Source organism: Mustela lutreola, chromosome 14 (genome assembly GCF_030435805.1).
Source record: "Mustela lutreola isolate mMusLut2 chromosome 14, mMusLut2.pri, whole genome shotgun sequence".
Classification (NCBI taxonomy): domain Eukaryota; kingdom Metazoa; phylum Chordata; class Mammalia; order Carnivora; family Mustelidae; genus Mustela; species Mustela lutreola.
Genome location: NC_081303.1, coordinates 75,153,129 through 75,176,566, shown reverse-complemented (window position 1 = coordinate 75,176,566; position 23,438 = coordinate 75,153,129). Strand labels below are relative to the sequence as shown.

The window sequence follows — 23,438 nt, the reverse complement described above, 5'->3', positions numbered from 1 at the left end:
CCTCGGTGAACACCACCTCGGTGGACACCTGTGGCCCAGACCTGTGTCGGGGTGTCCATGTCGTCTCTGGGGTCATACAGATTTTGTTCTGTGCATAGGACAGGAGAACACAGTGAAAAGCCAGAGACTCGGAAATGCGATCAGAGACACAGCAGGAGAGGTCTGGGTGCGGACCGGGTCTGATGGGCCCCCCACAGCGCGCACCCCGGGGGGCAGGCGGGAGAGAGAACCGACCTTGACCACAGCGGGTCTTCCGACGCCCGAGCCTGAGGGGGGTCCGGTGGGGGAAGCCCGGGCCTCCGCGCTTTCCCGGGCTCCCCGGGCGCGTCCGCCGCGGAGCCCCCGCGCCGCCGGCGGCCTCGGGCTCTCGGGTGCGGCTCTGACAGCGCGATCCCGGCCTCGAAACCAAAATTCAAAGCCGAGCGCGGCGCTCACTCCCCCGCGCTCCGCCGCACGGTGGGCAGAGCCGGGCCTGGGTCGCCGGAGCCGGGCCGGGGTCGCCGTGCGGACCGGCAGGTGCGGCGCTGCGGCCGGAAGCGGCCCCCGCGGTCGGCTGCGCGCGGAGCGGTTGCGCCACGCGCTCGGCTTTCGTAACAGCGCCCCGGGCCGGCGGGGGCCGCTCCTCCAGTGTCACAGGCGCCGGGACGGTCGGCGGCTCCGCGTCGTGCGCCCGCGGGAGCTGCCACCCAGCCGGGGCCGAGGGAGCGCGGGGACTCGCCGGGCGCCGTGCGCGGGCCCCCGGGGACCACGGCGTTGCCCTCGGGGCCCGGAGCCCGCTCGCCGCCCGCCGCCCGCCCCGCCCCGCCGCCCCGCCGCCCCGTCGCCCCGGGAGCGCGGGGCCTCGGCCGTGGAGGAAGCATGCTGGCCCTGCGCTGCGCGCTGCTGACAGCCCTGCTGGCCGCGCCGGGGGCCGTCGTGGTCCCGGGGGACTGCCCCGCGCCGGGTAAGAGCTCCGCGCGCGCCTGCAGGGCGGGGGCGGCCGGCGGGAGGAAGGGGGGCGGCGCCCCTGTCCCGTGCCCACCCGCCGCTCGTGCGCCCCACCGCGTCCTGCGCCGTTGGCCGCGGAGGCCGCCGCGCGGCCCGCTGCCCCGGGCCCGGCGTGTTCTGGGAACGCCGCGTCCCGAGCCGCCTCCCTGCGCTCCCACGAGTCCTTAAAGGGCAGAGGTCCCAGCGGGGTTGGGGGTTGGGGGCGCGGATCTCCCGCCCTGGGGTCCTGTGTACAGGACCGGCGGCTGTGGGGGCCGCGTGGCTGGCTCTGCCCCCCACCCCGCGCCCCGACCGCGAAGGGGCGGGTCCCGCTGCCCGCACTGGCCTCGGCAGACCCCGGCGCTGGGCGTTGAACCGGCCTGCGGAGGGCGGCTCGGCACACACGGGGCTCTCCTTCCAGAGAGGAGGGGCGAGGCACAGGGCAGTGGGCCCTGCTGCTCCTGTTGCCTGTAATCAGCCCTTGGCAGCCAGGCCCTTCTGTGGGCCCTGGCAGCACGCCCAGCTGCGTGTCCAGGCTCTCCTCTAGCCCAGCGGCCACTGCTTCCCAAGAAGCTTATTTTAGGCTGCGAGGGCTTCTCTGAGGGGCAGCCTGCAGCTTTCTGGGAACCGAGGGCTCCTGTCCTGGGCAGAGATCCTCAGCCTGATCTCTCTGTCCAGAGAGGACGCCAGAGTCAGAGGCTGGGGGGTGGGCTGCCTTCTGGCTGGTGGGGCCCCTGGTGCTGGGCGGAGGGACCTAAAGGGGTTCCCTCTGTCAGTGCACACAGGGGACCCCTGCAGGGAGCAGTCACCATTGATTGGGGCCGTAGATACCGTACACTTCTGTCCTTGTCCTCTGCTGGGTCTAAAATACACTTGGTGCCGGGGAGACAGGCTCACAGACGCTGGGAAGGGAGGTGGGCAGACCCTTGGTGGAGGCCCAGGCTCCTGGGGCTCCAGTGCTGTATGTCCCCCCCAGAAGCAGAGCTGGGGCTGTTTGTGAGGAGGGGAGCTGAGTGCTGGGGCCAAAGGGGCCGACGGAAGGGAAGTGAGACCTGGGCTCATCCCATGGGGGTGCCAGAGGTCTGCAGGGTGGGGTGTGGTGGAGGCTTTGTGGTGTCTGTGATCTTCCCGGCCCCCTGCAAGGGGCTCCCTTGCTAGTGACTGTGCACCTCCCACCACGCCCCAGGGCACCTGTCTCAGGGGGATTCCTGCCTTGGCTCCTAAGAGGTTGTGGTCAGTCTCTGTTTGCGTGGTGGTCTCGAGGCCCAGACAGCCTAGGAAAGGCAGAACTGAGAGCTGGGGGAGGAAGTGAGAGCCCAGTTCAGAAGGAAAATGCAGAGAAGCAGAAAATACCCCGCTTTCCTCCCACGCCCACGCAGACTCGGCCCACAAGCTGGGGAGTAAAAGCGAAGATATTGTCCAGGAAGCAGGCAGCCGATGAGTGTGCATGTCCCGCCTCGGGGAGGAGAAGGGGCAACAGAGGCCGAGTTGGGCGAGAGGGGAAATCCGGTGGGTCTCGGGGCGGGGGCCGGGGGGCTCGCGCAGCCGGAGGCCTGCTTTCTCCGCAGTCAGAGGCTGCCCGCATGGCCGGGCTGAGGGCCCCGCTCAGGTACTTGCTGTCGGGGCCCTGCACGGCTGGGACTTAGGTGTTGGGTGTGGAAGGCCTGGACACGGGTGACTCAGGTTCCTGCCGCCTGCTGCAGAGTGCCACGGGGCACAGGCAAGCGCGTACAGCTGCCTGTGTCTCCAGAGTCCTGTCTGGGCGTCTGAACCTCCCTCGAGGCGCGTCTTCCTGCCGCAGCGCCTGCCTGCCCTAGCCTCACCCCTGTCGGGCCTCCCCAGCTGGGTGGTTTGGGTCTCGGTGTATCAGAGTTCGAGGCTGTGTTGGCTGGATTTTGGCCCCCACCCCAGATCCACTGCGGAGAGAGCTCTGGAAGCGGGGAGGGTCCCTTTCTACACTGGCCTGTGGTTCACTGGCCAGGATGGCAGGCTCCGGTGGTGCTCAGGCCGCTGAAGGCAGGCCCTCCGCCCTCCGGCTTCTGGTCCCCAGAAGTCTCTCCCCGCCTTGGCTCGGCCCTTGTTTATTTACTTGAGCAAACACGGAGGCCACGTAAAGCCCTGGGGGCCCGTGTGGGACCGGCCACCCAGACTCCACCCTAAAAGGAGCTTGAACATGGCCAAGAGTAAGTCCCTGAAAGGAACCGAGAAAGCCCAGCCGCCTGAGGCCTGGTGGTGCCAGCACCCTAAGGACAAACTGTCCGGAGGCGGGATGGTGCGGAGGAAGCCCCCGGGGACAGACCCCGGCCCACGGCTGCGGTGTGTGTGAGGGTCCCTGGGGCAGCCATGCGCTCTGCACTGTGCCCGCCTCCCCCTCACCCCGGCCGGCCCGTGTGCCCCCGACCCAGCCCGTGTGCCCCCGTGCCAGCAGTCGCTGGGCAGGTGTGGCTGCTCCATTTACACGAGCGACGGTGAAGTCAGGTCACAGCCACTGTCCTCCGTTGCTCAGCAGCGCCAGTGGCGTTCGCGTCCTGGACACAGAGAGTCTCCGTCACTGCGGGAAGTTATCCTGGGCGTGTGGCCCGGGTGGAGGGGGGCTCGGGTTCTTCCCAAGCCTTCCTGCTGCGGCCAGCGCCCCCCGCCCGACCTCGTTTTCTCCACGGGGGGGCAGCTCAGCACCCCGGCTGTCTGCCCAGCGGTGCAAGTGGGGAGCCTTCTGTGAGGTTCCCTCCTGGAGCCTCACGTCCTCGTCTGGAAAATACAAGCAACAAACACCTACCGGCCGTAGTGAGGATGAAAGGAGAGAAGGTACGAAGGTACGGGAGAGTCAGTCTGCGGAGCTGACGTCCCGGAGCGGACAGTCTGCGCGTTCGAGCAAACTGTTCTGTCGGCTGGTGTTCCCGACGCTGTTCTTAGAGCCGTGGATGCAAACATGAGCGAAACAGACCGAAGTCCCCGGCTCCCTGTGCTTCAGTTTGGAGACGAGAGTTAAATACGAGGACCCGTGGTTCCGCGATTGGGGGGGGCATGGGGGAGGGGAAACGAGCTGGGTAGTGGGGGACAGGGGACAAGCGGGGGAGGGCTGGGACTGTGTGCATGTGACGGGCCGTGGAGCTGGCCTTTCCGAGGGGAGGCTGTCCTGGAGAGGGTGACATGGGAAGGGGGCCCGAGGGAACCCAGTAGGGATCCCTCTCCGTCCCCCCGGGGAAGTTGCAGCCTGATGCGGCGGGCACCGAGGGCCTTGTAGGCTCTGGGGCAGAGGGCTCCATGGGGACACTTGGTGCCCCTTGGACACCAGTGGGGAAGCTGCCATCCAGGTAGGGTCTGGAAGAGAGTGCTTGAGGGCTGAGTGGGCGCTTCCTTTGGGTGTGGAATCCGTGATTCACTCTCTCCTCGGCCATGAGATCCCGCGAGGTCCATGGCCCTTGGCACGGTCGCTCTTGCCCAGTGTGCTGCTGGGTCTCCAGTGGGCCCCGCACTCCCACCTGCCCTCTGCTGGCTCTGCCTGTAGGGGTGGGGCCCTGAGTCCCTGCATCGGGGCTGCCCCTCTAGCCCCTGTGCTGTGTCCCTCCGCCTCCCAGCCGCGTTTCCTGAAGAGCACGCCTGGTCTTCCCTCCCTGCCCAGCGGCACGGCCCGCCAGGGCCAGCCACATGCAGAGAAGCGCTGGCTTCTGCCCCGGGCCATGCGCTGGGCACACGGGACAGGCAGGGGGCGGGGGCAGGTTTTGTTGGAGGGGAAGATCAGGTCAGTTTGGGACACGTGGGAACGGAGACCTAGATCAGCCGCGGGAGACGTGGGAGTTGGAGTTTGGGAATGAGGACGGGACCTGCGCCTGCGGTAGGTAGGTCCGTGGCAGCTGCCATTTCAGGCCTGGAGGGTGGCCAGCCTCACGCGTGCTGAGTGGAGCTGGGAGACAGGAGAGAAGTGGCCTGCGGAGCCTGCTCGGGCTGGCTGGGGAGGAGGGGACCGAGGGGGCAGACTGGTGACGTCGCAGGGGCCAGGAGCGTGGGGGTCTGGCAGCCCAGTGGGGACAGCTTGGGGAACAGGAGGGAGCAGTCCTCCGTGTCCCACAGTGTCCCAGGGGGCAGGGGCTCAGGCCAGAGCGGGGCTGGGCCCCGCCTGGTGTGCTTGCAAACAGGCAGGCCTTTGGTGACCTTCACAGGAGGAGTTGTGAGGCTGGAGGCCGGGGGCTGCCGGGAGGGTTCGTGAGAGCCCCGGCGGAGGGCAGCTGGCGCGGCGCGTAGGCTGCTCTGGAGGAGGTGAGCTGTAGACGGGGTACGGCAGTGGGGTGCGCCTTCGCTGGAAAAGTGGGGCCAAGAAAAGGGATTTCTAGAAAGACAACAACTGTCTGCTCGCGTGCGTGCGGCTGGAAACGGTGGGGCACGTCGACGGAGGTGGGAGCTGTGGAAACCGTCCTCGAGTGGGCAAGAGGAGACAGAGGCTGAGAGGTTGTGGGCGCCCGAGATCACACAGCAAGGAAGTGACAGGCCTGGCTCTGAAGCCCGCTCTTTGCCCTAAACCACATGTGCTGCCGAGTCCGCCCCCGCCCGGCTGGAGGGGACCGTGATGCCAGGGTCACCTTCTCTCTTGCCAGCGCCCACATCAGAGGTCGAACAAGAGACGATGCCTTGGTGTGGCGGGAGGCGCTGCCGCCTCTTCAGTACTGAACGGTGCAGAAGGCCGCTCGCCAGCCCCCCAGTTTGGGGCAGGTCGTGTCCAGCCTCGGCAGGCAAGACTTGGACGCATAAGTGGGGCCTGTTGGATGTTACTGATGCCGGGAGCCCATTCGGACGGGAGGAGGGGTGGCTAGAGTCCGAGGACTCCCTTGCAGAAAAGCGGAGGCCACTGGGCCAGTGCCGACAAGAATTGCTGAGCCGCACTGGCGGCTCCATTGGTGAAGCGGCTTGGTTTCGGCTCCGGTTGGGGTCTTGAGCCCCGCGTTGGGCTCTATGCTCAGCGCAGCATCTGTTTGGGATTGTCCCCCCACACCCCCCATCTCCCAGCCCCGCTCTGCGCGTGCTGGTGCGCTCCCTCTCCTGGTATTTCCTGAGAGATCGCACGTCTGGAAAATAAGGCTGGGTTTTTTTTGTTTTTTTTTTAAAGATTTTATTTATTTATTTGACAGAGAGAGATTACAAGTAGACAGGCAGGCAGAGAGAGAGAGAGAAAGGAGGAAGCAGGCTCCCTGCTGAGCAGAGAGCCCGATGCGGGGCTCGATCCCAGGACCCTGAGATCATGACCTGAGCCGAAGGCAGCGGCTTAACCCACTGAGCCACCCAGGCGCCCAAGGCTGGGGTTTTAGCCTTAATTACCGGATGTGAGCCTCACAGCATCGTTTTGAAGTGCGTCATCTTTTTATTTCCAATTTATGGATGGGAGAGTGGGGTGTGAGGACCCTGAGAAGCCCGAGGTCACGGAGCTCCTCAGTGCACCCTGTGCCCTGCGGCTGGAACTTGGCTCTGAGCCCTGGGCTGGCCTCACCAGTGCAGCCCTCGGACTAGGAAGGAACGCAGATTAAGAGCTCGGTGTCGCCTTACAAGCATAGAGGAGTCCTTCTCCCAGTCCCCTGATGGGCACCTGATGGCAAGGCTGTGGGAGGACCCCTGTGTGGTGAGCTGCCTGGGGCAGTCTGGGCCACGGGCCCTGGACGTCTGTAATTTCGAGAGCACGCCCAGGCTGCACCTGTTCCGACCCCCAGCAGCAGTGAGCGAATGCCCCGTCTAGACCTTTGCCCAGAGTGTGTTACTAAACTAGCATCTACACAGAAAACGGAGTCTGTGTGGAATTAATTTGCATTTACTTTATCTGAGGGAGACTGGGTTTTCCATGTCTGAGACACATTTGCATCACCTGTTTCTCAACTTAAGAAGTGGGGGTTGTTGGTCTTTTTCTTACTGTTTACAGGAAGTCTTAATATATTAAGGAATTTAGGCTTTTATGATGTGATTTATGAATTTTTTCCCTGGTTTGTCAATCAGTGTTTTGACTTTTCCAGGGTTGGGGGGGATTGTGTTTGCCATGCTGATTTTTAAAAATGTAGTTGGGTTTATCAATCTCCACAGCTTCTAGGTGTTGTTTCATACTTAATAAGATCTTCCTTTTGCCAATATTATCTTAAAAGATTATCCCCACTCCTGCTTGAAGAGGTTTTTTTTTTTTTTTTTTTTTTAAAGATTTTATTTATTTATCAGAGAGAGAGAGGGGGAGAGAGCGAACACAGGCAGACAGAATGGCAGGCAGAGGCAGAGGGAGAAGCAGGCTCCCTGCCGAGCAAGGAGCCCGATGTGGGACTCGATCCCAGGACGCTGGGATCATGACCTGAGCCGAAGGCAGCTGCTTAACCAACTGAGCCACCCAGGCGTCCCAAGAGGTTTTTCTATTTAAATATTTGATCCATTCTGAGTTCATAGACTGAGGCATGAGGTGTGGCTCTGTTTTTCCCCAGTTATAACCTAATGTCCCTTTTCAGTTTAGTGAAAATCATTTCCCCCCAGTGCTGGTTTTTAATTTATTTATTAATTTAGTTAGAGTGGGGAGGGGCAGAAAGGGGGAGAGAGTGTTTGCAGACGCCCTGCTGCGTGCAGAGTGTCCGAGCTCACACTCCGACCCCCAGAGCAAGCACGACCCCGGGGGCATTCCGGAGTGGATCCCTCAGCCCGGGAGCCAGCCGGACGCCCTTGCCTCACTGAGTTTGCAGGGCACCTCTCAGGTCTGCCAGATGCCTAAATGCTTGGGTTTCCCCTGCTTCTGGGTGTGGTGAGCAGTTGGGCCCGGGGTTTGATTCCAGGCTCATCCCTGGCCCAGACTGTCCTGCTGGGAGGGGTGGGGGGAAGGCCTGGGTTAGGGTCTTGGCTGAGCCAACACTCAGACTGAGCCGCCCTTTTTTTTTTTTTTTTTAAATTTATTGGACAGAGAGATCACAAGCAGGCAGAGAGGCAGGCAGAGCTGGGGGGGAAGCAGGCTCTCCGCAGAGCCGAGAGCCCGGTGACAATGAGATCAGGACGGAGCCGAAGGCAGAGGCTTAACCCACTGAGCCTCCCAGGCGCCCAGTAAAAGATTGTGGTAAATACACATCAGAGGGATCATCTCAGCCATTTTAAAGTGTGCAGTTCATTAGTGCACACTAAGCGAGTTCTGGTGATTGTCGTTTCTGAGCCATTTCTAGTTTTTCCATGACTTGAGTCTGTTCGGGGCGCCCTGTGCTGCTTCCCTGGCGGCCCTTCGTAGGGCGCTGTAAGGTTTGGCGGGGCTCGCCCCCTCTCCTTCCTCCCCGCCTCATTCTCGCCGGCGGCCCTTGCTCACTTTCGAGGCGGCCTGTCTGGCTCTAAAACGGTCCCGACGGGATTTTTCACGAGGGTCAGGTGGGATTTGCAGGTTGCTGTAGGGCGCACCCGCAAGGCCGAGTCTTCTGTCGCAGAGGGTGGCAGGGCAGGGGGCCTGGGACCGGATTCCAGCCGCGTCCTTCCCGGGGACCCGGGGTGAGCCGGAGGGACGTGTGCGCGGGGGAGGTGCGGGCGCGCGGGCGCGGGGGTGAGGGAGGTGCGCGCGCCCGGGTTGGTGCGCGCGGGCGCGTGACCTCGGCCCTAGCTCAGGCCGCACTGGGACCGCGGGAGCCCACGTCGGGGCCTGCATGACAGACCAGAGCGCCGGGCGCGGAAGGGCAGCTTCGTGCACGTTCGCGGAGCGCGTGGCCAGCAGTGGGGCGAGGGACAGGACGCGGTCAGCCCGCCAGCCCCACCGCAGCGCCTCCAGCCACGCCGTCGCCCCCCGCCCCCCCAGGGCAGGCTCCTGGCTGACCACCGAGGCTGCCTTCAGAGATGGGAACGACTGTGTTCAGGGCGGGGGAAGGGGGGCAGCCGAGGGGTGGACACGACTTGTCCCGGCCACCCTACCCACGGGCCCCAGCCGGCCTGCCGCAGCCCCCACGGGGGGCTCTGGGCCGGCATCCCCAGCCCAGCCCCTTTCTGTCCAGAGGCAGAGTCAGTCTCAGTGGGCCTCTGGGGCCTTCGGGCTGTTTGCCCTGTTTGGTATCTTTTCGTCCAACTAGGTGATAACCTCGGAGAGGTGACCTGGCCAGACCCTCCTGGCTGGGCCTGCGGATTCCCTGAGAGGCCCCAGGGGCGGGAGGACATGTTTCCCCCTGGAGCCGGTCACCACGCAGGTCTGAGCGCACCTCCTTTGTATGGGTCCCGAGGAGCCTCCTCTCTCCCCCCCAGGCAGGGTGTAGTCCACGGTGCGGAGCCAAGGTCAATACCAACTCTGCCAAAGACAAGGCCGATAGGAGCAGGTACAGCTCCGCAAACAGGAGAGAGGAGGGGCGGCGCTGCCCACGGAGGTCAGGGTGTGGGGGGCGGGGCCGGCGGCTGAGTTCCAGGAGGAGGCGGGGCCTCTCCCCGGGACCCGCGGACTTTAGCCTTTAGGCACGTGAACGGGTGACCTGGTGGGGGGGGGGAGTGTGTGTGTGTGTCTGTGTGTGTGTCCGTCCGTCCGTCCCCTACAAGCTGCTGCCCTAGGGAAGGTCAGGGTTGGGCCCTAGTCCAGCCGGCCAGTGTGCCCGGGGAGGCCTGCTCCCCTCTGGTCCCTCACACCCGGGACTCCCTTCCTGAGCTGCTGTGGTGGGTGGAAAGGCAGGAAGTGACAGGTGACAGGTGGCCGGCAGCCCAGAAAGGGGGAGCTGGGGGGAGCCCAGAGAGGCACGTGTCCCAGGGGAGAGAGACCCTTGTCCAGACAGACCTGGAGCCCATGCTGTTTGAATTTGGCAGGTTCCCGAACTTGGGTGCCTGGGTCGCCCTGCAGGACGAGCTTCCCTGCCTGGCAGTTGGGAGGAGCGGTAGGCCCGGGAGAGCTGAAGCTCTTGACGGCTAACAGCGATTACAACGCGCGGTCCGGAGAGCTGCTTCGGGGTAGATGAGAGCACTGGGGACGTATTCTAGGCAACCGCCCCATCCCCGGACCAAATTCTGCATTTGGATACAGGGACCCGCGCCCTCTTGGATACTTTGCCTCGGCCACTGCCTTCAGTTGAAGGCCTTTATTGCTGAGAAGGAACCTGGTTTCTCAGTGACCTGCCTGAAACCCCGGGCCCCTGTAGCCTGAGAAATTGGAGTCTGTTCTGTGGTGCCAGGGGGGGCCTGACAGCCAGACCTGAGTCCCTGCTCAGCCTCCAGGGCCCTGGGATCGGCAGGCGCGCCCGTGCTCGGTGGCCACGGGCTGCGTGGCGAGCTCACCACTTACATAAGCAAGGCTGGGAAGCTGACCTTGTTTCTGCTGGCAGCGGCAGCAGAGAGGGCCGTGGCAGAGTTGAGAAATATGTCTCCATGTGCATGTTTTTCTGATTGTTGACATTTGTGAGTTTACTTGAAGAGGAAAAGAAGGAGGGAAGCAGCAGAGCTGTTCGGGTTTTTGGCACCCAACCTGAGGTCTGGAACGAGGAGGGGCCCCATTTCCCAGAGCTGTGGGGCAGCGTCCCAGAGAGTGGGGTGGCCGGGGCCTGAGGGGCCTGCAGGCGTGGGGCTGTTTGCCGGGGGGTCACTGCTCTCGAGGACGGGGCGCAGGCAGGTTGTGGGAGCGCCCATCCCTTGGAGCTTTCCAGGGAGAAGAGCAGTGTTGGTCCGCAGGCTCTGGGGTGTGTCTGTCAACTCTCTCCAAACCAAAGTCATCCACTCTTAGGATGATAAACCTGTTGATGGATGACTTGTTTTCAGGCTGGTATTGTCCGAGGTCAGCAGACAGAGAGAGACGCGCTTCCTGACCCGTGAGAGCTGATGAGTCCACATGGACAGATGCTGGGGGCAGGAGTGGGGTCTGAAGGCTTGCTTTACAGTCCAACGGGGGCTTGGCCAGTGGCTCTGTGAGGAGCCCAAGGTTGCCTGAGAATTGTGGTGAGATGAGGGTGGGGGGTGGGGTGGACTCGGGCTTCCTGTCCCTTCCCGTGGGGCTGCCCCTAATCCTGGATGCATGGTTTCTGGTAAGTGGTGGGCCAGCCCTGATGCCGAGGACGGGGGCCTTCGGGGGGGGTGTTGCTGGGAGGCTTGTTTTCTGGAGTGGACATCTCCGGTTTCAGTCCCCGGGGATGTGCTTTTGTCCCCTGTGGGCCCATTGCCTTCGCAGGAAGCTGGGGTGCGGGGTCTGCCGTCCTGCTTTGGACGCCAGCCTGCGGAGGAGCGAAAGAGGCTCCCGGTCCTCCAGTGCCGCCTGCTGTCCCCTGCCTCCGTGGTGCTTGGTACTGGGGCCTGGGGGACAGCAGGCTCGTTCTCCAGGTGATGGGAGGGTGAATAGAAGGAAGGCACAGTCTGGCTCCTTTTGGGGTTGGGCTGGGGGCCTTGGGCCTGTGCCCTTCTGTCCGCAGAGGCTAGTCTCACCCTCGAGGGCCCCCTGACCACCCGTCCTCTGTGGGCTTTCGGTTTCTGGTGCTCTTTCCAGTTGTTCCCCCATCAGAGCTCCAGTTGCTGCGGCCCCAGTGCTCAGACCCCGACTCCGATCCCCCGTCCCCGGATCCCTCAGTGCGCTGGGGACAGCTCCGGACGGCCGGTGGTACAGGCAGCGGTGAGTTCCCTGCAGGGCGTTGAGGGGTCTGAGGTGCCGCCGTGGACAAGGAGGACGAGGAGGCGTGGCGCACAGTGCTGGCGACTGTCTGTGCTGCCCCGGCGAGGGCTTCCGGCCTGGCCTGTGGTGGCACCCAGACGCCCTCTGTTCTCCGGGGCCGGGTGCAGGCTTGCAGCCCTGCCCGCAGACCGCTGGGCTGTGGCTCTGCCCCGCGTGCTCTCGGGTCGGTGCTGGAGTGCGGGGGCCGCCCCCTCCGTGCTGCCCCCTCGCCCAGCGCCCAGCGTCTGAGTGAAGGCCAGGAGGTGCATCTGGAGGTATGGCGGCGCCCCAGGGGCTGTGCAGGGCCACTCCGCTCCCTCATTCAGGGAGTCCTGCTTGGGGAGGGGCCTGCTTGCTGGGGGGCGCTGGCTGGGCAGACGGGGAGGAGCCGTGACCTCGAGCAGACAGGGGTGTGGCCGGCAGAGCTGAGGGCCTGGGCTGTAGAGCCCAGCAGAGGCGACAAGGGACAGAGCGTAGAGCCCAGGGGTGGGCGAACCCTCTGTGACCCAGAGGGACTTGTCCTGAGGAGCCCGCGCTCTCACTCCCCGTCCCCTTGTGTTCTGCCTCTCGTCCCTCCTCCTCCTGAGGCAGAGCAGCTTGGAGAGGCCCAGGCTGTGCAGCTCCTCTGTTTTAAATGCGCAGTACTGGTTCTGAGAACCACGCGGCTTACAGATCTAAAATCTGCAAGAAGGTTGAAGGCAGAGACAGAAGTCACTTTCCGGCCCGCCCTCTGGAGAGGCGGGCCGGGCTGAGCGGGGCCAGCACTTCCTCCCTGCAGAGAGCTGGGCCTCGGCCGGCTCGGAGGGGGGTGGAGGTCCCCGTGGAGCAGGGTGAGGGCCGGAGGGACGGCCCTGCCCGCCCTGGCTTCAGCTCCCTTATTGTCTTGCCGTCTCTCCTGGCTGAGTATTTGACCAGCTTGCACAGAGTGTTTTCAGAAGCGAAGCTGACAAAGTGTTCTTCACAGGTTCTAGAAGAAACAGTTTGCACGCTTTTTTTTTTTTTTTTTTGAGGGGCCCTCTGTGCTCGCTGCAGGACTTGAACCCGCAGATCGAGAGTTGCCTGCTCTACCGACTGAGCCAGCCCGGCGCCCCCAAAAGAGACGCATTTGGAAGAAGGGCCGGGACAGGCAATAGTTGCCAATGGGTGGTTTATAATTAATCATTCCCTGTTTAAAAAAAATGGTGACTCAGTTTTAAAGACTCAGAAAACCATTACTCAAGCGACTTGGCAGAGGGAGTGGCCATCAGGTTGCTCCCCAGCTCTGCTTTTGTGGAAGAGAAAAAAAGCCTTTTTCTTTGCTCTTTCTTGAGCTGCCCCAGTGCTGTGGGCATTGTTAGAGCAGGGAGGGAGGGACCGGCTGGTCACCACACACGGAGGCAGCTTCCGGGCCAACCTGGAGCAGGGAAGTGGGCAGAGAAGCGAGTCTCCTGGAACTGGCAAGTGCAGAAGCAGCACAGAGCTCCCTCTGGCTCCAGGCTCCTGGTTTGAGGAGCGTCCCTATCTAGGGCGGGGTCAGCGTTGGCCCCAGACCACTGTGTCATCTCTGACGAGCTCTCTTGGCTGTTTCCCGTGGGGAGGCCCTGTCCCTGTGGGTCCCTCTCCAGCACCCTGCATTAGACATGTATTAAGCACCTACTGAGTTCTCTGATGAATGTCTCCGTCACGGCTGGGGATGGGAGCCGTGCCCTGTGAAAGTGTCAGTGGAAGGAGGAGCCCTGTGCGGACCTTCCCGCAGCCACCCGTGTCTGTCTGTCCTGTCTGTGGCGCTCTGGTGCCTGGTGAGGTCGGATTTCTGCTCATCAGCTGAAGGGGGGATTGGGAAGGTCAGCCCCGACCTGCGTGGTCCTCCGGCGGTTTCCACGTCTTGGTTCCTGCAGCGGTGGTACCTTGCGCACAAGTGTCACATCTGTGTTAACTCTCATCCGAGAGCTGCCTTATCAGGTGGAAAACGGAGAAGCCAAAATATGGACATGGTGATCAGACGCGTTGGATGGTAAAAATAAAATCTTAAAAATAACGAACAAAAGACAGCAGGCCTGGGGGCTCCATCGATAGGGCACGTGGCTTGATCTCAGGGCTGTGGGTTCAAGTCCCACCTTGGATATAGAGGTTACTACAAAAAAATCTCCAAGGGCGCCTGGGTGGCTCAGTGAGTTAAAGCCTCTGCCTTCAGCTCAGGTCATGATCTTAGGGTCCGCCTCGGGCTCTCTGCTCAGCGGGGGGCCTGCTTCCCTTCCCCCGGCCCCCGCCTGCCTCTCTGCCTGCCTGTGATCTCTGTCAAATGAATAAGATCTTAAAAAAAAAATCTCCAAAAAAAGAAGCGTTGGGTGGGTCTTCTAAACATAGCTTCATCGGGCACAGACGGAAGTCATTGTGGACTCTGGGCCAGACGTGTCCATGAGGTGCCCACCGGCGTCCGCACGCTCGGCTGCGTGTTCAGTCATGGAGGAGCAGGACACACGTGACACACATGCGGGGACCAGCGGCCCCACTCCGGAGAGTCCATGCGCAGATGACCAGGAGCACATGGGAGGGAGCTGAAGCTGATAGCCGCACTCTGATACGGCAGACGTGGGAAGCCCCCAGCCCTCCCTGGGCGGGAGAACCACGGTGAGGGGTATCGCAGGCAGGAGGAGGGTGAGCTGTGGCTGCTTCTGGATGAGTCCCGGACCCGTCATGAATGACGCAGCAGACTGCGTGCGGACCTCCTATAGAAAGCTTCCAAATCAATCAAGGCCCAGAACAAATTAGGGGTCTGTGTGCAGCGAACCTATTTTTAACAGTAAAGACGGTTTACACCCAAACCAGGACACTGCCAAGGCAGGGTGCCTTCCGGGCGGTGGCTGTGCGCGCGCTGGGGCTCTCATGGTGGGACGTGTGCTCTCGTGGGTGCGGGCCGTATTTTGCAGCGGCTTCAGAAACAGCATCTGACCGTTACCGAGGGCCCCACATGCAGGGTGTGCTGTGGCTCGGGCTTCTAGAGCCGTCTGGGCAGGGAGGCACCCTCAGGGGACCCGGGCTTCCAGGGGCTGGGTTGTGCTGCTGTTGGGGAAGCCTGGTTCCCGAGTCCCCGTTCTGCAGTGGGGAATGCATCTCCTGTCCCGAGGACAGGGTCTTCCTGCTGCCAGACGGTGTCCTCCCTGGGGTCCTTCTGGAATATTTGCGGGATGTAGGTCAGAGAGGGACGAGAAATCAAGGCCGTGGGGTCTAACGAACCAGCCCGAATGGCCCTCCCTGCACGGTGAGATTCAACTGTTTTTCCAGAGTCCAAAGCTCTGGCGAAGAAACCCGGTGAGGACCGGTGGCTACCCTGCCCTTGTCCCCATCCCCGAGTGGCCAGCCTCCGGGTAGAGGGTGCTGGGGAGGGGCGGGTCAAGCTCCAAGGGGGTGAAGTGAGGAGGGCTCTTGAAGGCCGTGCCGTGTCCAGCCGTCACTCTGGGCGTGCTCTCCAGCTGGGGGTCTCGCTGAGCCTTAGTCCCTCTGTCTGCCACCTTAGATGTGGTGGAGCCGGAAGGACAGCCTGCCAAGTGGGACATGAGCTCCTCCTCCCCAGAGGAAGGCTTAGCGGGTCAGACCCGTTGATGCTGGCTCTTCAGGCCGGGAGCTGGGGGAAGGTGAGGCCAGTTCCTGCCGGGCGTTTCCTAAATCTTGGGCAGGATTTATTGCTGCTGCTCGCTCACAGATGGTTGGAAGGGCCAAGTATGCTTTTATTTTTTTTTATTAAAGATTTTATTTATTAATTTGAGAGAGAGAGAGGACAAGATGGGAGAAGGTCCGAGGGAGAAGCCGACTCCCATGGAGCCGGGAGCCCGATGCGGGACTCGATCCCGGGACTCCAGGATCATGGCCTGAGCCGAAGGCAGTTGCCCAACCGACTGAGCCACCCAGGCACCCCCAAGTGTGCTTAATAAGAAAAATGGCTGTATTTCCTGGCTTCGATTCCCCTAGCTGGGTGGACGCGTTGAGTTAATTGGTTGACTAATTTTATCTCTAATTCTGAGACTCTGTTAACCTATACTGAAGGAAGTTCACCTGTTCTTTAATTTTCAGTATTCTTTCTCTTGCGTCGCACATACATGATACTTATCAGGAGGAGGGGGCACATTTGCTCTTTTTTACCTTCCAATTTGCTCCCGAGGATAAAAACCGCATTGTCCTGCAGGTTTTGTAGGCAGGAGTGGGTCCCCGGAGAGCGGGGCCGCCCCGCCGCTGCGCCGCCTCCTGACGCCCGCGCGTCTGACCGCGTGTGGAAGGGTCCCCTGCTGGCCTGGGAGTCCCGGTGCGGCCCTGCGCCGGCTGAGCAGCTGGGTGTGGGCGTTCGCTCTTCGCTCGTCCGGCGGCCCCTGTTGTGTGCCAGGCAGTGGGCTGGGCCCGGACACGGAGCAGAGCAGAGCCCAGGCTGGCTATTCCTGTGGCGTTAGAGTCTTGGAGGGTAGACGGGGGCAGACGTGGTGACCCTGTGGCAGCGGGTGGGGGCCGGGCAAGGAAGGGGGCGCCGGTGGGGACCTGACCCAGCGGGGGGTGAGGGAAGGCCTGGGCTGGGCGGTATGGAGACCTGACGGAGAAGGTCATGGGGAGCAGCGGCGGGGCTCCGGACCCTCGAGGGGCTCACGGAGAGGTGAGGCCTGCAAGCGTTGGGGCGGGTGGTGGAAGACCCTGGGCGCCAGGCCTCGTGCTCGGAATTCATGCTGTGGACAGGGGCAGGCCCCTGAGGGTTTTCTCTTTCCTTTTCTTAAAAATTCATTTATTTTTTTTCTTCACTTATACATTTAAAAAATATTTTATTTATTACTTATTTTTAAATCCTTTACTCACTTGGAGGGGAGAGGCAGAGGGAGAAGCAGATTCTTTGCTGAGCCAGGGACATGGGTCTCCATCCCAGGACCCTGGGACCATGACCTGAGCCAAAGACGCTTCACCTACGGCGCCCCTTCACCTACGGAGCCCCCCAGGCGTCCCAAGGGTTTTCCGATCAGAGGAGTCAGGGGGCTTCCCGAGGTCCCTGGGGGGCTGTGGCTGGGACCAGTGGTTGGGCTACAGAGGCGTGACTTCCCGGAGCAGAAGCAAAGCCCTTCTTGGCTGCTGTGGGCTTACCGAGCGTCCTCTCCCTCCACAGAGGTGGCGAGCGGTGCGGTGACCAGCCTGCCTGGGGCCAGCGTGACCCTGACCTGCCCGGGCGGGGAGCTGGGAGACGACGCCACCGTTCACTGGCAGCCCGTGGCCGGCTCCCCGCAGGGCAGCTGGGCTGCTGTGGGAAGAAGGCTGCTTCTGAGGTCCGTGCAGCTCAGCGACTCTGGAAACTATTCCTGTTACCAGGATGGCCGCCTGGCCGGAACCGTGCATTTGCTGGTGGACGGTGAGTTGGGAGCTCAGAGTGCGAGGGGATGGGTCCCAGCTGTCCCTTTAAATGCCTGTGATTTCCTTGGCCTGACAAAATCAGGAAGGATCCACTGCCACCTGCCAGCCCCGAGATGGATGGTGGGGGGGCATCTGGCCGGCGGGGACCCCACCCTCCTGGCCCGCGTGCTTAGGGCTGAGGCCGGGGGTTCACAGCCTGAGGCCTGGGTTTGGGGGCTCCTCCTCCTCCACAGCGTCACTCCTGTGCCCAGCGTCCCTGGTGGTTAGCGTGTGTGTGTTGGGGAGTTCAGTGTGGTCTTGGGGCTGGCTGGGGGGCTGCAGGGCCGTGTCCCCTCATTCTGGCTGTGCTCTCCCTTCAGTGCCCCCCGAGGAGCCCCAGCTCACTTGCTTTCGAAAGAGTCCGCTCAGCAAGGTAGCCTGTGAGTGGACGCCCCGGCACCCACCCTCCCCGACCACCAGGGCCACGTTACTGGTGAGGAAGTTGTGAGTATCTGGACCAGGCTGTGTGTCTGTCTGCCCCATCCTTTGGAGGCCCCCGGAGGGGTGCCGGCTCGCACTGGGCGGCTGGCCAGGGGTTCCCAGACTTCACCACTTGGGGATGAGGGAGGGGCTGGGGGACAGAAAGAGAACTTGCCAGCTGGGCGGTGCTGCTTCGTGACCACCTGACCCCGTAGCCGTGGGGGGAGCAGTGTCCCTTCCCTTGCTCAGCAGATGGAGAGGCTGACGTCGAGCCATCCACGAACTCGCTTTAAGGTCATCTTGCTTGTCGGTGGCTCAGCTAGGATCAGAGCCCCAGTCTGTCTGAGTTTGTTCAAAATGCCAGGTTTGGGGTTGGCTCTGAAGAAGGTGCAGAGGCCCCAAGAGGGCCCGAGCTGGAAGTTCCTGAGAAGTGTGGGGTGTGAGCCTTTTATCAGGCCCCTTCCCTAGGAGAGGCCTTGAGAGCCATGGTGGGGCAGGTGCGGGGGGAGGTCGGGGTGTGGAGGGGGTGCTCCGCGGGGCCCGGGAGGAGCTGGGAAGGCTGTCGGGGGAGATGCTGGCCCCGTGTCTTGGTGCTGGTAATGGAGGTCGTCAGGGTCAGAGATCCGGGCAGTGACTCCAGGGCTTGGTTTCTGCTGGTATCCGTGTGCCGAGTGTCATCAAGGGCCGATCTTACTGCCCGTTCTCTGTGCACGACTGAGCTACAGTCCGCCTGCGAGTGGCACGGCTGCCCGTAGGGGTAATCAGGACCTCCGGGACGCAGACTCGGGTCACCGGTGTCGTCGTTTGGGACCTAGAAGGTGTTTGTCCCCAGACAGGGTCTCCCTCCCTGCCCAGACCTGCCATGGAAACACTGGGCAGGCTCTTGGGTCCCCACGGCAGCTCCTGGACTGGGGAAGCAGGAGAAGGGCTGCCAGTCCTTGGGGGGAAGGTGCGCGCTGCTCCTTCTCTGGGTGCGCTCGCCCCACGGTGCTGGCTCACCCGTTCTTCCCAGCGCGGGCCCCGGGCTGCGTCCTCACCAGGACGGCTGGAGAGGCGCCCACCCTCAGTACCCCTGGTGACACACCCCTCAGCGTTAGGTGGGATGGAGGCTCTGACTCTGCCTGGGAGCGCACAAGCAGGGGGAAGCTTGTTCTGAGCAGGGGTCGGCCCCTGAATCAGCAGGAACCTGTAGCCCCGGCGAGCGGCCGGGTGAGGGGCTACCCGCCCCTCCTGCGCCCACACACGTCCTAAGTGGCCCCGTCAGGCTTCCAGGCCTGGTGGGACCGTGTCTGACTCACCCTGAATGTCTGGAGCTGACCAGAGTCTCTTCCGGGCTCATTGGCCTCCTTGGGAAGCCGGGGAGCAGGTGCCTGGCTGTTCCGTGGGCTGTTCTCGTCCGCCGAGGCCGAGTGGTTTCTGTTAGAGACTCAGGGCTGGGGAGGGGGCCTCCCTGGCCTCTTGCTGCCCCTCCCTGGGGAGAGAGGCCGGAGGCTCCCTCGTCCAGTGCCTTAGGGGCGGGGTATGCTCTAGCTCGGCACTGGGACCTGCCTGCGCAGGCACTAACCTGGTTGTCTCCCTGTGTGGTCAGCAAACCCTAACATGCCCCCGGGGGGTCGGTGTTACCGATATTCCCATTTCCGAATGAGAAAACCGAGGCTCGGTGAGGCTGGATAATCGACAGAAATCACGAGACCTGCTAAGTGCTGCTGAGCGTGGGGCATTTCAACCTCGCGGCCCTGAACAAAGGCGGACACCGGCAGCCAGCCCGTCCTGTCCTGTGTCCACAGGCAGAGCCGCCCGCTGGGACACTCCCAGGAGCCGTGCCCCTACTCCCAGGGGCCCCGCAAGTTCTCCTGCCAGCTGGAGGTCCCGGAGGGGGACAACTCCTTGTACGTGGTGTCCCTGTGCGTCAGCAGCAGTGCTGGGACCAAGTCCAGCAGCCTCTACCCGTTTAAGGGCTACGGAATCCGTGAGTAAGCTCTTGTGCGCCCCGGCCAGATGCCCCGGCCCCTATGACGCCCCTCACAGACAGTTGGGGGGCACAGGGGGCGGTGTGCTGGGCTGGTGCCCTGGGGGATTCCCGTGCCCTGGCAGGTGACACGGGGGGTGGGGCTGGTCTGGGCACTGGGGCGTCTCCGGCCCATTCCCGGGGGGACGGGGGCCACGCTTGCCGCTGCATGGGAGCCTGCCCTCCTCGCCCGCAGTGCAGCCCGACCCGCCGGCCAACGTCACCGTCACGCCTGTGGACGGAAATCCCCGCTGGCTCCGTGTCACGTGGAGAGACCCCCCCTCCTGGAACTCCTCTTTCTACAGGCTGCAGTTCGAGCTCCGGTACCGGGCTGAGCGCTCGAAGACCTTCACGACGTGGATGGTAAATCCTTTTACTTATGGAGAAGAGTGGCCCTCGGGGTTCCTGGGATGCGACAGGCGTTCTCTGTGGTCGTGTGACGCCCTGCTGTGCGGCGTGGGTGAGGCCCAGGTCCTCGGGAGGCTGGGTCATCGCATTCAGCACACAGCAGTGAGGATGCTGTGCCGCGCCTTTACCGGCCTGAGAGGATGTGTGTGCCCAGGACGGGCAGCTGGGCAGCAGGCAGGCGAGGGCATGGCTGGCAGGGTCCGTGCGGGGGCTCTGGGCGTCTCTGCAGCCAGTCCCTCCCCATCTGACAGAGGATGCCACCGAACGGGGGGCCAAGGGTTGTCTGGCTGGTGCACCCTGGCCTCACCCGCTGCTGCTGGGCCCCCTGCCCGCAGGTCCAGGAGCCCCGGCACCAGTGCACCATCAGTGACGCCTGGAAGGGCCTGCGGCATGTGGTGCAGCTCCGGGCTCGGGAGGAGTTTGGGCACGGCTCCTGGAGCACTTGGAGCCCCGAGGCCAGCGGCACCCCTTGGACAGGTACCATGGTGGGCGTGGCGGGGAAATGTCCACTGTGTTACTGTCCCCCAACTGGTGCTGTCACGGCGAGCCTGTAGCCACCCGGGTTTGGGAGGAAGGCCAGCACCAGCTCCCGTGTGGGGTGCACACGCTGCTTGTGGTGCTGCCGGCAGCTGGGGCCTTCGGCTCTGCTTGCATGGGTCCCCTTCCTGGCTGCAGAGGCGTGGGCGGGGGATGGGGGGCCGGGGCATGTAGCGCCCCAGCTTCATGGGGGAGCCACTGAGAATGTGTAGCTGTACTTAGTGTCCACAGTTACTAATGTCTCAATTTTAAAAAGGTGTTAAAGATGATAAAACTGCCTTTGGGGAGTTACTGAAATTACTGTGCTTGATAGAAAACGTGAAACATTCCACAAAAGTATGAAAAATGATGATCATCAGTATCTTTACCACCTCAAGAAACCCAGGGAGAACATTTCAGTGTGCTGCTTTCCTTTTTCAGTGCATGTGTGGAGAACACCGTGAGGCTCTCATGTTACCAGGTGTTTCTCGAAAATGTGTTATCTAATAACTGTGATTAATGTGTTTTTTTAACTGCTGACATTTTTTTAAAAGATTTTATGTATTTGACAGAGACAGAGATCACAAGTAGGCAGAGAGGCAGGCGGCGTGGGGCTGGGGTGGGGGGAGCAGGCTCCCCGCTGAGCAGGAAGCCAATGTGGGGCTTTATCCTAGGACCCAGAGATCATGACCTGAGCCGAAGGGAGACACTTAACCCACTGAGCCAAGTCACCCTTAACTGCTGAAATTCTTATCAAGTTAGTACATTCTCGTGGCCAAGAAGCTGGGAAGGGTTTCTAATACCAGTGCCTCTTGTCCTGACCCTTCCTGTGTCAGTCCTGCCTCCCAGAGGGAGCTGCTTGGCCTCTGTTTCCCATTCTTCTCCTGGTGCCTACAGAGCAGCAGCCAACACGACTGTTATGTGTTTTTCCTGAGAAAACAATTTAAGACATCTTTGGATTCCTTCCTGTGAAAGCTTAGGATTGAGCAGACCCAGACCCAGTGCAGGAGTTTCTCGGATTATAGTGTCGGGGGGAGGGTCATCTGGTGTCTGGTTGAATGCTTCCAGAGATGGAGGGCTCACCCCCCACTCCAGGAGCCCATTCCATTGCTCCCGGTATCCGTGTCCTATAACGGTATCAGGCTTCAGCGTCGCATTTCTTTAGCCTGGCAACAGGGTTGAGCCAAAAGAGTTGTTCTTAAGTACCAGGTAATTAAAACAGAAAATACAACACCCATGCATTGATCACATGTGGGTAAAACAGAAAGACAGGAATAGAAGTGTCGGCCGGGCCCGTCCCCGCCCTGCTGGCTCTCGCACCCGGCCTCGGGGGGAAGACTGGCCCAGAGAGGCTGGTACTCCGCCCCGAGCGGAGGCTGGCGCACGGTGGCTCTTCCTCTTCCTGCTTCGCCGCGTGACGCCCCTCTTTCCTGTCCTGGGGGAGCCAGAGGAGGCCTGGGTTAAGGAGCTTCTGAATTGGACGCACGTAAGATTGCAGGCTCAGATCCCAGCTGGTCCTTGTCCTGCCCTGCCCGTGGAGAGCAGGAGGCAGGTTTCTGTCGGACCCTCTTCTCAAAAGCTCCTTTCCTGCGAAGGCCCAGACAGGAAGCCGGGAGGGCCTAACTGGTGTGGCTCCCTCGGGGAGACCATGTAAATGCATCGGAACGTCCTCAGGCTAGCTCGTGTTGACCTGTCCGTGACATTCTGTGATTTGTGTACATTTTGAGCCAGAACAGACTCATCGTCCGAATGCCGGACCTTACCGTGGCCTTGGAAGCCTGCACAGGGGGGCAGATGGCTGACAATGTTGTGCGGAGGGAATGTCTCGGACTCAGGCTGAGGCCTGTTTACCCTCTGCTCAGACGGTCACAAACAGCTTTAAGAAATTCTGTGTGTTAGAAAGCTCGCTCTTTGTCTTTAAAAATGTTGGGATGTGGTGAAACACATGTAACTCAGCTTTGACCACCATAGCCGTTTCTGAGTATCTGTTCAGTGGCGGGAAGCACGTTTGCACGGTTCACAGGCCGTCCCGACGTCGGCTCCCAGAGCTCTTCTTGCTGCCAAACCAAAACTCTGTCTCCATTGGATGCGGAGGGGACTGCCACCGGCTCCCTGTCTCTGAGGTTCGCTCCTCACGGAAGTGCCAGTCAAGTGCTAATTGATGCTGAAATTAAATTTGGTTCATGGTTTTCTGGAAAATTATATTTTGATACTTTTAGTTGAAACGTAGAAAATAGAGTAATAATTATTGATAAGGTTGTAATGAATCATGTTGAAGTATCTGATTGTGTCATTTCATTAAGGAGAGGTTTGTGCTCGCAGTCTTGAACGGGTGGAGCTGTCTTTCGGTGGCAGGTCTGTTTCGCGTAGCGTGATGTCCTTGGGGTTCATCCTGTTGTAGCAAGTGTCCGAACTTCCTTCCTCTGAGGCTGAGGCCTATTCAGGGCACAGTGGCCCACGTGTGGCATGTGCACCCACCTGTGGACAGCCCCTTGAGCTGCCTCCGCCTTCTGGCCGCCGTGGCGGTCGCTGCGGTGAGCGCCGCTGGACAGCATCTGTCTGGGTCCCTGCTTGCGGATCTTTCGAGTAAATACCCAGAAGTGAAATTGCTGCCTCACACAGTAGTTCTGTTTTCAATCTTTTGAGGAACTACTGCACTGTTTGCCTCCGTGGCTGCACCATTTTACGTTCTTACGGGCAATGCACAGGGTTCCAATCACAGCCTCCTCCACACTCGGGATTTTCTGTTCTTTGTGTTTGGTTGTTGGTAAGAGCACCCCCGGGGTGTGAAGTGGGTGTGGGGCTGGTCTGCGTTTCCATCAGGAGCTGTGATGTTCACCACGTTTCCGTGTGCTTCTGGCCCATTTGTGTGTCTTCCTTGGAGACATGTCTGCTCAGGAAGAAAGTTCTTTCTCACGTGAGCCCCACCCTGTCCTCTGGGGTAGACGAGTCCCGACACAAGTCCACTGGTCTGCTCTTCCGAAGTGCTCGGCGGCTCCCGGAGGACCCGCGTCTGCTCAGGTGTCTGGTCCCTGGCTGCTGCGTGGAGAGCCTGCGCACTGGTCTGCTCCCTTCCTGTGCACCTGGTGTCCTTGGTGGCTGTCCCTCTTCAGGTTACAGACGTTGTCCCCACAGTGGGCG

General features: G+C 61.7%; 1 protein-coding gene across 3 annotated transcripts in view; it reads left to right on the top strand.

The window, feature by feature from the left end:
* Positions 1-597: 597 nt before the first annotated feature.
* The window catches only part of IL6R (interleukin 6 receptor), a 39,409-nt gene continuing 16,568 nt past the window's right edge, over positions 598-23,438 (top strand). Inside the window, exons 1-7 of one of the 3 annotated variants that reach the window (XM_059144961.1) lie at positions 10,907-10,931; positions 11,387-11,509; positions 16,665-16,904; positions 17,266-17,389; positions 19,153-19,334; positions 19,570-19,736; positions 20,117-20,258. In XM_059144961.1, coding sequence (XP_059000944.1) covers positions 10,922-10,931; positions 11,387-11,509; positions 16,665-16,904; positions 17,266-17,389; positions 19,153-19,334; positions 19,570-19,736; positions 20,117-20,258 — 988 coding nt within the window. In that variant the 5' untranslated portion in view covers positions 10,907-10,921. Of the gene's footprint in view, positions 944-10,906; positions 10,932-11,386; positions 11,510-16,664; positions 16,905-17,265; positions 17,390-19,152; positions 19,335-19,569; positions 19,737-20,116; positions 20,259-23,438 lie in introns of those variants that run through there. The other 2 variants (XM_059144962.1, XM_059144964.1) reach the window with 2 other exon arrangements.